Source organism: Trematomus bernacchii, unplaced genomic scaffold (genome assembly GCF_902827165.1).
Source record: "Trematomus bernacchii unplaced genomic scaffold, fTreBer1.1, whole genome shotgun sequence".
Taxonomy (NCBI): Eukaryota; Metazoa; Chordata; class Actinopteri; order Perciformes; family Nototheniidae; genus Trematomus; species Trematomus bernacchii.
Genome location: NW_022987645.1, coordinates 460,213 through 475,713, shown reverse-complemented (window position 1 = coordinate 475,713; position 15,501 = coordinate 460,213). Strand labels below are relative to the sequence as shown.

General features: G+C 41.6%; 2 protein-coding genes across 2 annotated transcripts in view; both read right to left on the bottom strand.

Moving 5' to 3' along the window:
* Nucleotides 1-2,058, bottom strand: part of LOC117485354 (zinc finger protein 2 homolog) — a 23,482-nt gene extending 21,424 nt beyond the window's left edge. Inside the window, exon 1 of the mRNA XM_034133866.1 lies at nucleotides 1,771-2,058. Coding sequence (XP_033989757.1) covers nucleotides 1,771-1,957 — 187 coding nt within the window. The 5' untranslated portion in view covers nucleotides 1,958-2,058. The remainder of the gene's footprint in view (nucleotides 1-1,770) is intronic.
* Nucleotides 1-15,501, bottom strand: part of LOC117485344 — an 86,202-nt gene that overhangs the window by 56,616 nt on the left and 14,085 nt on the right. The gene's annotated exons all lie outside the window — the stretch shown is intronic.

The window sequence follows — 15,501 nt, the reverse complement described above, 5'->3', positions numbered from 1 at the left end:
CTGTCTCTCTCTCTCCTCGTCTCTCTCTATTTCGCTATCTATGTCTCTCTATCTGTCTCTCTCTCTCCCTGTCTCTCTCTACTCATCTCTATCCATTCTTCTCTATGTATATATGTGTGTGTGTGTGTGTTGTGTGTGTGTGTGTGTGTGTGTGTGTGTGTGTGTGCTCGGGCTGGTTTCGGGCTGGGTTTCTGTGTCTCGTAGACGGCCACTGGGCTCACAGGGAGGGGGGGGGGAGGAGCTCCAACAAGCCGTTTAGGACAGAGATTGAATACACATACTATACAGAGATGCTGTATGAGAAACCAATGTGAGTTTGGAAAATTGCACAATATAAATCTATTTTAGTATACCTCAACAATGGAATTATGATCAGTAGAAATGGCCATGACATGGGACCTTTAAGAGATGGGTGATGTCATTTGTGTACTTAATTATAACTAAGTACTTTTACTGTACTTACAGTAAGCAGAATTCTAGGGTATCATGAGTATTTTGTGCTGTTTTATACTATCTTTGAGTTTGTTTGTCTGAACAGCTTGTTTCTCTTGTGCATTAAGAACACTTGTGTTAGGGTATGATTTAACAATAAAAAGGTTATATATACAGTATAAAATACCACGTACTGTCGGCCCTCCCATGCCACCCTGGCATGACCTCTTGCCCCCCCTTTGCCACCCCATGTAAAATGTTCTAGAACCGCCACTGCAGCCGCGTAACCAATGTTAGTTGAACAATGCCGACAAACAGCTTTGGTTCGGTCCACCTGTCTTTGTCCGTCATCCTTGTACGTAACTGCGAAACCAAAATGTTCCCAAACCGGAGACTTCAATGATGCTGGAGGATTTTCGAGCTCAACTTTATCTGCGTTCGCCATTTCGACAGTTCCTCAAATTACTGACTACATTTGAACGCATCCCTGTGACCAGCTCTCATAGTATGCCTCTCGTCCAATGAAATGACTTGGTCGCTCTATGACGCGTTGAACCCAATGTGAGCAAATTACACTGAACGCTGCGACGCAGCACCTGAGATTACTTCCAAAAACTTGTTCACGTTCTCAATTTTTTATGTTTAACGTTATATTCGTTCAGTATACTTCGTACACACGTGTTTGGTCAAATAAAGTGACAGACTAGGCCTGTGCAGGTGGTTACAGCTACGCCCACTGTCTGACTGGAGGAATGAGATTTCTGAATCAGTTTCTTTTACTGTCCTTCTTTCTGTAGAGGAAGTAAAGAAACCGTAACTCTGTTGTTTGAGGTGCAATATATGACTCAGCAGCTTTAAAGGTCACCTATCATGCTATTTTTAGGCAATAGCATAGGTCTCAGATATATAAAAAATATAAAAAACATGTCTATGAAGTGTTTTGGTCAAACAACCAAACAGATCACCCAATCTAGCCATGCCTCATATCCCTCTATTTCACTTCCTGTTACAAAAGTGCTGATTCTGGGTACAAACAGGTCTCTCTTGAGAATGAGACCCTGTGTCTGAATGAGATGTTCACCTGTATAAATAAAGGCTAAATAAAAAATGCTTTTTTTTTTTTTAAACTGAAAAAAATAACAAATAAGAGGGGGCGGAGCTCATGCCGGCTCATGCGGGACCTGGCAGATACTGTCTAAAATGCTGCGGTGATGAAACGCAAGGATTATTAGAACAAGGATTATTTCTGTATGGAGCTCAAAGGCCTTCTCTCTCGCCGGTTATACCACAATGTGAGTTCCTTTTTATAAAGAGAGAGTGAATAAAGAGGGAACAGACCTGCTCTGAGGATCTGAAGCTGAGGCTGTAAAACAGCGTCCAGTAGTTTCCGGTGTCTCTCGTTCTCCTGTTTTGAACGAGACAGTTCCTCCTCGTACTCTGCTATCGTTCTTTCAAACAGAACAAAGATGTCTTCAGCAGCCGCAGTGAGTCGCTGCTTCACCAACGAGAGCAGCACAACACTCATGTTTACTAAATCACCACTTCCTGTTAGACACACTGTTTCTCTGTGTGCTTCAGTCTCTGTTAAACACACTGTTTCTCCGTGTGTGCTTCAGTCTCTGTTAAACACACCGTTTCTCCGTGTGCTTCAGTCTCTGTTAAACACACCGTTTCTCCGTGTGCTTCAGTCTCTGTTAAACACACTGTTTCTCTGTGTGTGCTTCAGTCTCTGTTAAACACACGTTCTCCGTGTGCTTCAGTCTCTGTTAAACACACCTTTCTCCGTGTGCTTCAGTCTCTGTTAAACACACCGTTTCTCTGTGTGCTTCAGTCTCTGTTAAACACACCGTTTCTCCGTGTGTGCTTCAGTCTCTGTTAAACACACCGTTTCTCCGTGTGTGCTTCAGTCTCTGTTAAACACACCGTTTCTCCGTGTGTGCTTCAGTCTCTGTTAAACACACTGTTTCTCCGTGTGCTTCAGTCTCTGTTAAACACACCGTTTCTCCGTGTGCTTCAGTCTCTGTTAAACACACCGTTTCTCCGTGTGCTTCAGTCTCTGTTAAACACACCGTTTCTCCGTGTGCTTCAGTCTCTGTTAAACACACCGTCTCTCTGTGTGTGCTTCAGTCTCTGTTAAACACACCGTTTCTCCGTGTGCTTCAGTCTCTGTTAAACACACCGTTTCTCCGTGTGCTTCAGTCTCTGTTAAACACACCGTTTCTCCGTGTGCTTCAGTCTCTGTTAAACACACCGTTTCTCCGTGTGCTTCAGTCTCTGTTAAACACACCGTCTCTCCGTGTGCTTCAGTCTCTGTTAAACACACCTCTCCGTGTGCTTCAGTCTCTGTTAAACACACCGTTTCTCCGTGTGCTTCAGTCTCTGTTAAACACACCGTTTCTCCGTGTGCTTCAGTCTCTGTTTAACACACCGTTTCTCCGTGTGCTTCAGTCTCTGTTAGACACACTGTTTCTCTCTGAAGCTTCCTGAGCTGCTGTTCAGCTGGACGGCAGGAAGCAGAGGTTTGGGAGGATGATGTCCCTGATGCTGTTTAGATTTCTCCAGCACCACGGGGGGTCCTGTGTGGATGGCAGCTCCTTCCTCAGCAGATCCAGTTCTCCAGAATTGTCCTAATAAAAGAGAAAACAAGAGAAAAATAACAAATGTATTAATCTTATTAACAAAAGATGATTGCAAAATGATGACCATCCCTAAAGGATTATTTAAAATTCCGTACTGTTTAGGTTTTAAAAATTTCTATATCTATACAAAACATGTCTCTGAAGTGTTTTACTTAGTTAAGAACTATCGGAACTATACTGGGAAAAGTACTCCGGTGTGAAAGTGCCTATTGATGTGTTTTGCTCAAAATACAAATAGATCATGCATTTTAGACATCCCTCATATCCCTCTATTCCAGCCCTGTTATGCGGCTTTCACACCAGCGCTTTTCCCGTTCTAGCTCCGTGCTAGAGCTTTTCTGGTTCACACCGCCCAGAGCCCGACTGGTGCTGCCGCTGATGACGTCACCGTTTACATCGCTGATTTGCTCCCCAACGGCGTTACGGCGCTCACTACAACAACAACAACAACAACAACAACGGGGGGGGACTGCGTCGGGTCGATGATCGTGTTGCTTTTAATCATACGAAGCCAGATTAAATTAAATAACGACTTCTCCAACCTTATACTTTTCTCCAGAGTGCACTCATTGTTTATTAATGTGTTTCAGCGGCATTTACCGACCGCTGCAGTGCTGGCTGCTCTTCAACGGGAGTGTATTCTCCCGTTAGCTCCGGGTTAGCTCACACGGCTCTAAAGTATTCTCTGTCTGACTGTCACACAAGCAGCTGATACATATCCCCAGTTCCCCTTAAGTAAATGTGTGTCAGTCTGAATTGACGCTGTTTGGCATCACAACGCTCATATGAAAGTTTCTCTGGTATAACATGGGTGATGTTAGCATAGCAACCGAAGCTAAACTGACTACTTGCTAAGCCGTTTTCTACAGGCACATTTTACCGGCGTATTTTTCATTATGATTCTACTTGTGATAGTCGGACATGACAACCTGTATGTAACCATGTATTGATTCCATCCGATAGCTGCTATAATAACAAACAAAACGTCTGCCTGCTCTCCACAATGATCAATAACAGCGAACGGATGGTCAAAGTAAGGTACAAATAAACAGAATCACACGAAGCCTGGTTAGTGTTGCCTGACTTTATAAAGTGTGGTTTTTTTATAAGTGTGTGGTTGCCTTCTAGTCACTTTGCTCAGCGCTACTGCTTGTAGGCAGGCATGACGAGACTTTTCAGTCGACCCATGTTCAGGGGAGGTGGGTTTAGTTTCCTGCACGCCTCGACGTAAGCGGCGCCTTCTCTTAGCTCCGGAGCTCTTGCTTCTAGACCGACAATTTTTTGGAGCTGGAAACGAACCGGATTCCGGAGCTAAGATGCGGCGCCGCTGCGGTGTGAATTTAAAAGTATTAACAGTTGCAGCCGACCTGCAGGATTCAGGGAGTTTGTTCCAGATGGTTGGGGCATAACAACTATACACTGCTTCTCCATGTTTAGTTCTGACTCTTGTACAGAGAGCAGACCCGACCCAGAAGACCTGAGACTGCTGGATGGTTCATACTTTTGCAGGAGATCGTTAATATAATTTGGTCCTAAACTATTTAGTGTTTTAAAAACCAGCAATAGTATTTTAAAATCAATTATTTGGCAGACAGGAAGCCAGTGTAAAGACTTCAGTACTGGACTGATGTGATCCACTCTGTTAGTGTTTGTGAGGACTCGAGCAGCAGCGTTCTGAATCAGCTGCAGCTTTCTAATGGATTTTTTAGTGAGACCTGTGAAGACACTATTGCAGTATTCGAGTCTACTGAAGATGAAAGCATGGACAAGCTTTTCTGCTTTCTGCTGTGAAATTAGTCTTTTAATCCTAGATATGTTCTTCAGCTGATAGTATTCAGACTTAATGACTGTTGTAATGTGACTGTTGAAATTCAGGTCTGAGTCCATCACTACACCTAGATTTCTAGCTTTATTCGTTGTTTTGTAGTCTGCCGACTGAAGCTCTGCGATAACTTTCAATCTTTCCTTCTTTGCTGCATAGATATAATAACTTAGGTCATTGTTTTTCATAATTTGAGCCAGTGGTAGCATATAGATATTAAAAAGCAGAGGTCCTAAGATGGAGCCTTGAGGAACCCCGCATGTCATATTTGTCAACGCTGATGTGTAGTTGCCTATTGAGACAACGTTTTTTCTGTCCTTTAAGTAGGAACCAAACCAAATTAGAACTGTTGCCGAAACTCCCACCCAGTTTTCCAGTCGGTCTAGCAATATGTTGTGGTCAACAGTATCAAACGTAGCGCTGAGATCTAATAAAACTAACACTGATATTCTGCCACTGTCTGTGTTTAAGTGGATGTCATTTAAGACTCTAACAAGAGCAGTCTCAGTGCTGTGGTTTGGTCGAAAGCCTGACTGCAACACATCAAAACCGTCATGTAAAAGCATGAAATGTTGAAAAACAACTTTTTCAATCATTTTGCCTAAAAATGGAAGGTTTGATATTGGCCTATAATTATTAATTACGGATGCGTCCAGATTATGCTTTTTTAAGAGCAGTTTAATGACTGCAGTTTTCAGGGCCTGTGGAAAAACACCTGAGTGAAGACACTTGTTTACTATGTGAAGTAGATCTGAGGCCATGGAATAATATCAAGGCAGCAGGAGGAGGATTTCAGAAGTTGAATAATGTCCTCTAGGTTTTTATCATTAATCTGATGGAATTGTGTCATGGTGTTTGAATTGATTTTAATTAGACACAGAGACAAAACATTTGCTGTACCTGATGCAGAGGCACTGACTGCTTGTCTGATTTTCTGAATTGTGTCAGTGAAGGAGGCAAAGTCATTGCAGGCCCTGGTGGATAGAAATTCAGAGGCTACTGACACTGGGGGGTTTGTTAGTGTGTCGACGGTAGCAAATAAGGCACGTGCGTTGTTTTTGGTAATGATGTCAGAGAGGAAAGACTGTCGGGCAATTTTGATTTCCTGATTATAGAGTCTTTCTTTATAGAGGTTTTTCTCCACCTGCGTTCAGCTTTTCTACACTCTGTTTTTGCTGTTCTCACGGTCATGGCTTTTCTACATGGAGATATTTTCTTGCCAGATACTTCCTTTATTTTAATGGGAGCAATGGTATCCATGACATTTGTTATTTTAGAATTAAAATGGTCAACTAGCTCATTTACTGAGACGTTAGCAGGGGCAATTGAGGAAGAAAAATTCTGAACAAACATTTCCTCTGCATTTTCAGATAAGTAACGTCTAGTGGTTACCTCTTTCTTAAAAACTGTATGGACGGAAATAGAGCTCTCAAAGAAAACACAGGAATGATCAGAGAGTGCAACATCAGTCACCACAACCTCAGAGATATTCAGACCCTTTGAGATAATGAAGTCCAGAGTGTGCCCCTTATTGTGCGTGGGCTCCGTCACATGCTGAGTCAGTTCATAGTTATCAAGAACACAACACAGTTATTTAGCCCCTCTGTCCTGGGGGTTGTCAACATGGATATTAAAATCACCAACAATGACTAAACGGTCAAAGTCAATACACAGTATAGACAGTAACTCTGTAAAATCATCTAAAAAGCTTGCACAGTATTTGGGTGGTCTGTAGATGTTTAGGAACAGAGCTCGAGAGGAGCATTTCAGCTGAAGGGCCACATATTCAAAAGAAGCAAAGTTTCCATACGTAGTCTGCTTGCATTGAAATAAATCATTAAACAAAATAGCTACTCCACCCCCTTTCTTATGCAGTCTTGCCTGACTCATAAAACTAAAGTTGGGAGGGGTTGATTCAATAAGAACAGCTGTGCTGTTGTTTTGGTCTAACCAAGTTTCAGTTAAAAACATAAAATCCAGATTGTGCTTGGTGATAAAATCATTGATTAAAAAGATTTTACCTGCTAAAGACCTGACATTTAATAAAGCCAGTTGAAGTGTGTTAGATATACTATCACTCTGATTGTTTGTGATAAACCGTGGAGTAAGTGGAACTACTGTTACATTTGATGAATTCAAACAGATGGTTTTGGACGTTCTGTTTTTAACCTGATTCACCAACATTCTGTGTATGTTGGTGAGAACAGAAATGGGGAGCTGCACTGGCATAGAAGCCTCTGGTCGTTGGGTGGCGCCAGAGAGCGAGATGGCAGGTGTCAGCGGCATCAGTGAATAAAAGTTTCTGGTAGTTGCAGTGTTATTGAACATGGCCCTATCCAGTTCTGCTGTGGTATGGCTATATATCACTGTCAAATACATACAAAATACTGTCAATAATCATTTAAAAAATGTATAATTGCAAGAAAATATATGGTATGGTAACACTTTATATTAAGGTACACAAATTAACCATCAACTAGTTGTTAATTAACAGAGTTGGGTGTAACGCGTTACAAAGTAACGTTACTGTAATAATATTACTTTTGTCGGTAACGGAGTAGTGTAACGCGTTACTTTTATAATTCAGTAATCACACTACAGTTACTAACATTGCCCCGACACGCGTTACTTTGTTACTTTTATAAAATCAGTCATAATCACACTGACAGACAAGAGGGGTTTCCGCTGCAGGTTTATATGTACGTAATCTGCGCGACTTGCGCGTCCACATCTCCACGTGCAGTGCTGCATAAACATGGCAGAGTCAGCAATAACTTTCGAGGGGTGGAGGTATGCCCATTATTTTGAGTTCGTCCAAAGAATAGACAGGAATGTGACGGTGAGGTGCAAACTGTGTCCAGGCCAGAAGCTGTTATCCACTGCTGCAAACACCACGTCAAACCTCAACAAACACCTGCAAAGAACACATGCTAAGGTGAAGCTAATAGCTAAGGACCCCCGAACCCAGAGTGAGGATGTTGTGAGTGCGCCGCCGCCGACTCCGAAGCGGCACAAATTAGAATTTGGAGGATCGGTAACCAAAGCAGAGATGGACAGGCTTGTAGCATCCTTCATAGTAGAGGAAATGTTGCCCATTTGCACAGTGGAATCACCATCGCATCGTTCAGAGATATACTGCGCAAAATACAGATAGCAGGAGACAGAGGACAGCCATAGTCAGAGCTATCTGGATCAGTCTTATGCGACAATGGAAACTGAACTAAAGAGAACATTTGAAACTTTAGCAGTCTGCGTGATCTGCCTGTAGGGAGGGGCGGGCCGGCCCTGCGAGTAAAGTAACGAGTAAAGTAACGAGTTACTTTATGTAGAGAGTAACGAAGTAGTGTAATATATTACTTTTTTTTAAAGTAATATGTAATATGTAATATATTACTTTTTTTTAGTAACGACCCCATCTCTGTTAATTAACATGCATATTAGCAGTATATTGGCTCTTTATTAGTCATTATAAAACACTTATTAATGCCTTATGCTACATGACTGTATTCTACAAGTAATAAGCCATTAGTTGAGAGTTTTTCCTCAATAACCCTCTGGTTAGTGCTGATTTATTGCAAGTAAGGAAGTTATTGTACATGAGTTTTGTATAACAGATATGGGCCTAATGAGGCAGTAGTACCACAAGAATAGTAATTCTCCCATAATAACACTTAACAAATATGATCTATTCTTATGTAACAACAAGACATGAAACTATAAGTGTTATATAAGCTAAACCTATCACTCCTTCTCTATTCCCACAAGCCTATCATAGAGCATTGCTAACCCTTTAAATCTGCTCTCTCCCCTCCTGACAGCTGTCATTTCAGGAGACTGGACGCAGCCCTCCTCCACCCCTTCCACCCCCCAAATCCAGGGTCAAGCTTAAACCAGTCCTCTCCAGACCTCCATCAATCTCTTCATGCCTTCACCACCACCAGTGTCTAGACTCCAGGGGGGGTTTCATCGGATCGGTTCGGTTCCCCCACCCCCCCGAATGATATTCCAGTACAACGGGGTCTAGTTGCCAAACACCATTACATTCATCCGTTTATACCCGGCAATAGGTATTGTTACATCAAAACAGTCTCTCCAGATTGAAATGACAATAAAGCCTAAAGTCATACTCACATGTATCAGTTATTAAAGTAAGTTAAATTAAAGTGCTCGTGAATTGTCAACGGGGGTTCTGTGATTCTCCAGATTCTGCTGCAGCACCCCTACTTCCCGCGGCAATGAAGTTAAACCCAATACTCACATGTATCAGTTATTAAAGTAAGTTAAACCCGATACTCACATGTATCAGTTACTCCTCACGTGCTGCTTTCTCTCTGAGACCGAACCGACATTTTCTTTATTTCCTCGTCACCGGCGCGCATTGCATCCTGGGATACGATGGGCTGCGAGGAAGAGGACTCTTCAAATCCGGGAAAAGAAGAAGGCCGCTCTCCAACCCGCCCCTCCCCCTCTCTTCTGTCTGTCCGCAGAATCAGAAGTCCTTTATTGGTCCCACAGAGGGACATTAACATGGGTACAGCAACAGTGGAGATAGATGCTGCTCCCAGACCGTAGTGGAGGAATACAGGGGAGGACTCTCTGCAGTCTTCCCGGACTGAAGCACCAGGCTTCGGCTTCAATAACCCACTCTGAAATGAGGCAGACAGGCAGGCTGTTCCTTGGGAGGCCGCTGTGTTTCCTCAGGGCTTTGTTATACAGCTAACTGGAGACAGACTGATCACTGCTGCTACTCCCGCTCTCTTCCAGACACACGACGCTCGCTCACTCTCACTCTAGACATGCACGCGCCACACCTCCCTCTCTCTCTCTTAAAGGGATAGGCGACCCCACTCTGCATCACCCTGCTATTATAAGATAGATAGATAGATAGATAGATCATATCATATATATCAGGCTACAGCCCTTGTATATTTTATTATGTGAAGCAATATATGGTTTCATGAAAAATATCTACTGTTTATTTGTAGATATCTACTATTAGAAGTATTCGATGTTCTCGCGTCCAGGAGAGGAGCTTAGAATGAAGAGACTAATGGAGTCTCCGAAAAGGTTTAAATTGGTGAGTTTAATTAAATGGCACGATGATACAACAAGCAGAGGGTAAGGGAAAAGACAAAGCCGGTGATGTCTCAGGTGGCTGAAGCGAAGAAGGAGTGACTTCCAGAGCTCCCTCACCTCCCTATATCTCAGTCGTGACCCCTCCTCCTCAATGGTGGGCGGTGACGTAGGGAGGGAACTTCCCTCCTCTTTCTCATTGTCTTAGTTTCTCTGATTAGGTAATCTCTCTGAGAGTGCCTACTTCCTTAAGTCTTTTATCCTCCTTATCTCTTTCATGACTTTCTATTTAATACCTTATAAACAGCTGTAATAGTTCATTTAAAACATTGTTAGCGACATGCTACATACTGACCGGATATGAAGGAATAAAAGCTTGGCATTGAGATTGTATGAGAACTTCCGGGTTTTTTCACAATAAAACAGCTTTTAAACTGACGATATATTTTAGACTAATTATTATATTAAACATTGATTTTAATTTCTAACAATCCCTCCTTTCACACCTTTTAAGGTGTGAACACAATACTGAAATTAATGAGTTCTTCATCTGTAAACATTGATTTTAAATTTCTAACAATCCCTCCTTTCACACCTTTTAAGGTGTGAACACAATACTGAATTTAATGAGTTCTTCATCTGAACTTTGCATAGTACATAACTCATATCAAAAACATACAATCAGAATGGAATGGTTTAAGTAACCGTCATTAAAATACAAAAAATACAACAAAATAAAAAATATACTTTGGCTGGTCTTCAATCATAAAAGTTTTCTTTGTGCATAACTTCTAGTGTTAACATTCAATATCATGAATAGCACCACTTAGCTTGGTATCAGAACATTTCTTACTCCCTCCTTTCACAGAAATCCTTCTCATACTACATTCAGTGTTAAGGCACTTGTTTTTTACAAAGTATAAAAGAAACAAACTTTTTTAGAATAGTACAAAGTAAATAAAAAATACACCATCTTGGAATAGTATAAAGTAATAAAGAATACACCATCTTGGAATAGTATAAAGTAATAAAGAATACACCATCTTGGAATAGTATAGTAAATTTCATTGATTCCCTTCATATTAGCTGGTTCTTCTTTCAAATGATTTCATCATTTGAAGTATCACATCATTTGGACATTCTTTGAACAATCTCATCATTTATCATCCATATCATTTAACATCATTTACACACTGTTATCATTTTCATCAATATCTATATATGGGTTGGGTCTTCTTGTTCTGCTAGTAATTGAAACTGTTCCCTTATGAGAAATGTACCCTCCCCCCTTTCATACTTTTTAAAGTATGAAAGTAATATGTTCTCTAGAAAAGGCCGTGGTGATCAATCGGTACGTTAGGGTGTGGGTACATGGAATGCAACTACAACATCTAGCACTAGCCTGGGCACCCCTATGCTATCCTTGTACACTGTGGAGCCTAAACTCCCTCCTTTGACTGGTCTCCTAGCCCTACTGGTTTTGGGGTGTTTCGCCATGTTGATTAACTGCCCCACTGTCATTGGTACTGCATATAAAACATCACTGGCTGTACAAGTGCACAGGTCCCCGTCCAATCCTGTGGCAAGACTGCGTACAAGGTTTTAGTTCCATGATACCATCAAACATCTACTCTGGGATACGGCATTTCGGACAGTCATTTCTGGGAGAAGATTTTGGTCAGTTACAACAATTGGAGAATTTCATCACTTATGGTTCCTACTTCATTACCTTTGGGTCGTCTGTTCTAATGCAGTGATAAAGTTCCTTAAATGGTGTGAAAACCGGTGGAATATCAATAACTCATTATACTCATTTATCTTCAATTCTGGTCTGCTTAAAGAACTATGCTAACCCCTTTAACAGTGTGTGGAACCTTGGGTGTCCGAGCATGTAACAGTTACTCCCTCCTTTATCAAGGATTTTAAAAACAGTAGTTATTTCATCAATGGTTTGTAGTTCAATTTAGGAATTTTCACTTATGGCGGATATGTTTCTACTTTAAATAACATCTCTAAATTTCAGGTCATCCCTGATTAAATGGATGACCATCAGGAGGTGGTGACGCTTGTCTTTCAAACTCATAATTTGGTGCTGTGCGCTCCCTGTGAAGCTACAAGTAAGATTTAAAACAACTTCTGGGTGGGTTGAGTGACCCCTTCTCTCTAAACGATATGGGTTGTCAAAAATATGCATCATTGCAATGAGTGATCCAAGGCCCCGCATGTATTACTCCCAATTATATTGCTTTTTCCAAAATTAAATTTGCAATCGCTCTTTGCCCAGTGTCCTTTAAAACTCTACATCTTGGACAAACAAATGTTATTTCCACCTTAACAGTTCTCCTATGGTAATAACTATGCTACAATGGCGAAAACAATACTTTAGATTGGGATACTATGTCCCCTTTAACATTTTCCAACAAACACAGATTTGTCTGTTCTTATAGAGTGGTCACTAAAACTATCCCTTTAACTGGAGATCAATATTGTAACACATTAGATCTCTACCAAATTCACCCATGAATAAGTATCTCTTAGGGAATAATTCGTTTACATGATGACAAGATTGAAGAATATGTTCTACTCTGTACTCCTAAGTCCCAAAACACTCACTGCTTAAAATGTAGTGAATATTTCCATCATGTCTGCCCCTTTTTCTCATAGTACCCTCAGTGTGTTTTAGGATTATTTCCTCTTTATTGCTATTTTAATTTACCAATTTATTAATTCATGGCTAATAAATCTTTTTGTCTTTACGTCAAAGTCAATTCAAGTTTGTTTGTGAATAAGTGTGTTTATGTATAAACTCACTAATTCCCGTTTTCCTTTTTCTCCTCCTCATGTTGTCTCAAGCCACGACCCCCTCACATTCTGTTAGACCATGCCAACTCCTCAGGTTCTGCCAACTCCTCAGGTTCTGTCTTCTCCTCTGGTTCCGTCTTCTCCTCAGTCCACCAGCTCTTGAACCCTTCCGCTGGTACTCTTTTCAGTGGCCCAACTGCTTTGCATTTCATCTCCTTCTTTACAGTCTCTTCGCTGTTGTATGGAGGGCGTATTCTGCTTTCATGTCCCACACTCTGCTCTTGTGCCATATCTCGTGGCTCAGCTTGGAACTTCATGTCCTGATGAGAGTATGCCTCTTTATGTCAGCATGCTGTTCTGGTTCTGGATGCAGTCTTGTCGTTGTTGGTTCAGCTCTGGTTCTGTCTGTTCGATGGAGAAGGAGGACGAGTCTCCTGTAGTGAGGTCTTTTGTCTGATAGGGGTCGTAGCAGTCTGACAGGCAGAGAGAGAGAGAGTCCAGGTCTCGGGACGTATTTACCTATAGAAATTCTAACACACTGAGGTAAAGTAAATCCAACCTTCTCCACTCTATCTTCTAATCATAATATCTGTTTTAGTTGTTAAATGCCATCTAAACACAATTAATGTCTACTAAATCCCTAAACATTGCTTTCAGCCACTGTAACACATCTACTCCAAATAACTCTTTCAGGAAACCATCTTCTTCTATAAATTGAAATACTTACATGTTTCAAGCACCACATATGTCACACACTATAAAAGGACGTCCCCATATATTCTCGAATGTTTTAAATCTCACTATTACTTAGCGCAATAGTAACTTTTGTGACTGGATACATCTGTGCACTGTCGCCACAATCTGTTGGGGAATTTTGTTCATAGAGTTTGTACATACAGTTGTCCTTGTGGGTTAGTACCCTGTTTCTACTGTAATAACTTTTCAATAATTTTGCTCAGGTCACCAGTCGGTTGTCCATAGTCTTAACGGGGGTGATTCTGGTACAGACTAAAACATGGATCCAGTGTATTTGGAGATTCCCCTAAATTGTAAATCCCCATCACTTAAATATTCCGATCACTTAAACCCATCTCATCATTTGGTACAAGAACTGCATATAGGGGGGGGTGAATGATCTTGATTGTAACCTCCTCATCTTTGTGAACGAGTATTTCTAACTCCTCCTCTTGTTGCTCAACTGATCTTTTGGCTCTGGGGATAAGTGAGAGTCTCTGAAACACAGCTGGTGTTTTGTTAGTGATGTGGGCATTTTCTATGAGTGAACTAATGGATCCATGTCTTTCATGATATTGTACTCCCCATCCAACCAGAAAGGTGCCAAGTGTAATGAGCACAATCAACAATGCTATTCTGACTCTTATCCTTAGGGGACCCCACAATTGCTTTGGCTTTGTTCTTGACATAATCTCTATTTTATCCATGGTTTTGTCAGTTACAGAATGTAAATGATGAGTACAAAAATAACGTATACGAAAATAGAAACAAAACGTTGGACTCTTTTTCAGGTGAAAAAACAAAATAGGTTTTCACTTTATGTCGCGTTTCCACTACACGGCCTCGCTCGGCCCCGCTCGGTATGGCTGGGCCTCGTTAGGACTGGCTCACTTTATGGCGCATTTCCATTACAGTTTAGGAACTGGGGCAGTATCTATAGTAACGCAGTGTAGGCGGAGCCGTGACGTGATCTTCAGAGGACCCCAGAAAAACAACACAGCCGTTAGCTGTTAGCACTCAGAGCTCACAGCTCCTCATATATGTTCAGAAACTAGACAAAAGTTAAACAAGTACAAACCACAGACTGCCTGTGTCATGGTGAATACAGTCGCTGCTTTATTTATGTCTGTATAGGCCGTTGTTGTGAGTGTGGACGGTCGGGGCATATACTGCGTTAGCTTAGCCAATCTCCATTTAGAAAACAAGCATTTTAAAAGGTTTTTCCCCTGCCGTCTGTCTGCAGACTTGACAAAGCATTAATTCATGGTTTTTACTAACCGGTATCAGTATGTTGTTACTTCGGCATCATTTTGAAACGTGTATTACAATTAAAACACGGTCAAATATGTCCATCTTGTTGTAGTTGTTGCCCCCTTGCCAGCGACGCTCTCTCTAGTTTAGCATACTCAGCCCGACTCAGCCTCGTTGCCTCTGGCCCTGGCCCCACGATTTTATGAGGCCAGAAAAACTGCGAATTAGGACCCGCCGGCCGGTACTAGGCCAAGTGGAAACGCAACCAAAGACGGGCCGCTGACGTCACAGCCCTCTTAAACCGGGCTGCGGGCTGTAGTGGAAACGCGCCATAAGTGTACAATCTATAAAAATCTAAAGACAATTCGTCTTTTGAGCTGTTGCTATCTTAATCGTATTTATATTTATTGTTTTGTTCCAGCTCTGCCAAATCAGTCCTAGCTTCCAATAATTTTTCTGGAAGTTGCCAGTGAAGGGTGACAATGTGTGAGGTGGTGTCAATTTGCTCCTTTTTCTTTACCTTTAAACCGGAGCGCGTGTGAAGTTCATTACAACTTGTCACGGTTCCGACCACCGGGGATCAGCCCACTGTGTTTTGTGAACTTTCACCCTCACCCAATCACCTGGCCGAACAGGAGTCTCTTCTGATGTCTCGTCTGGTATCTGTGCAGTTTTTCCTAGCCTGTGTAGACAAAACTTGGAAAATATTACTCAGAGCTCTGACATATTCATCCACTTCTATTTGTC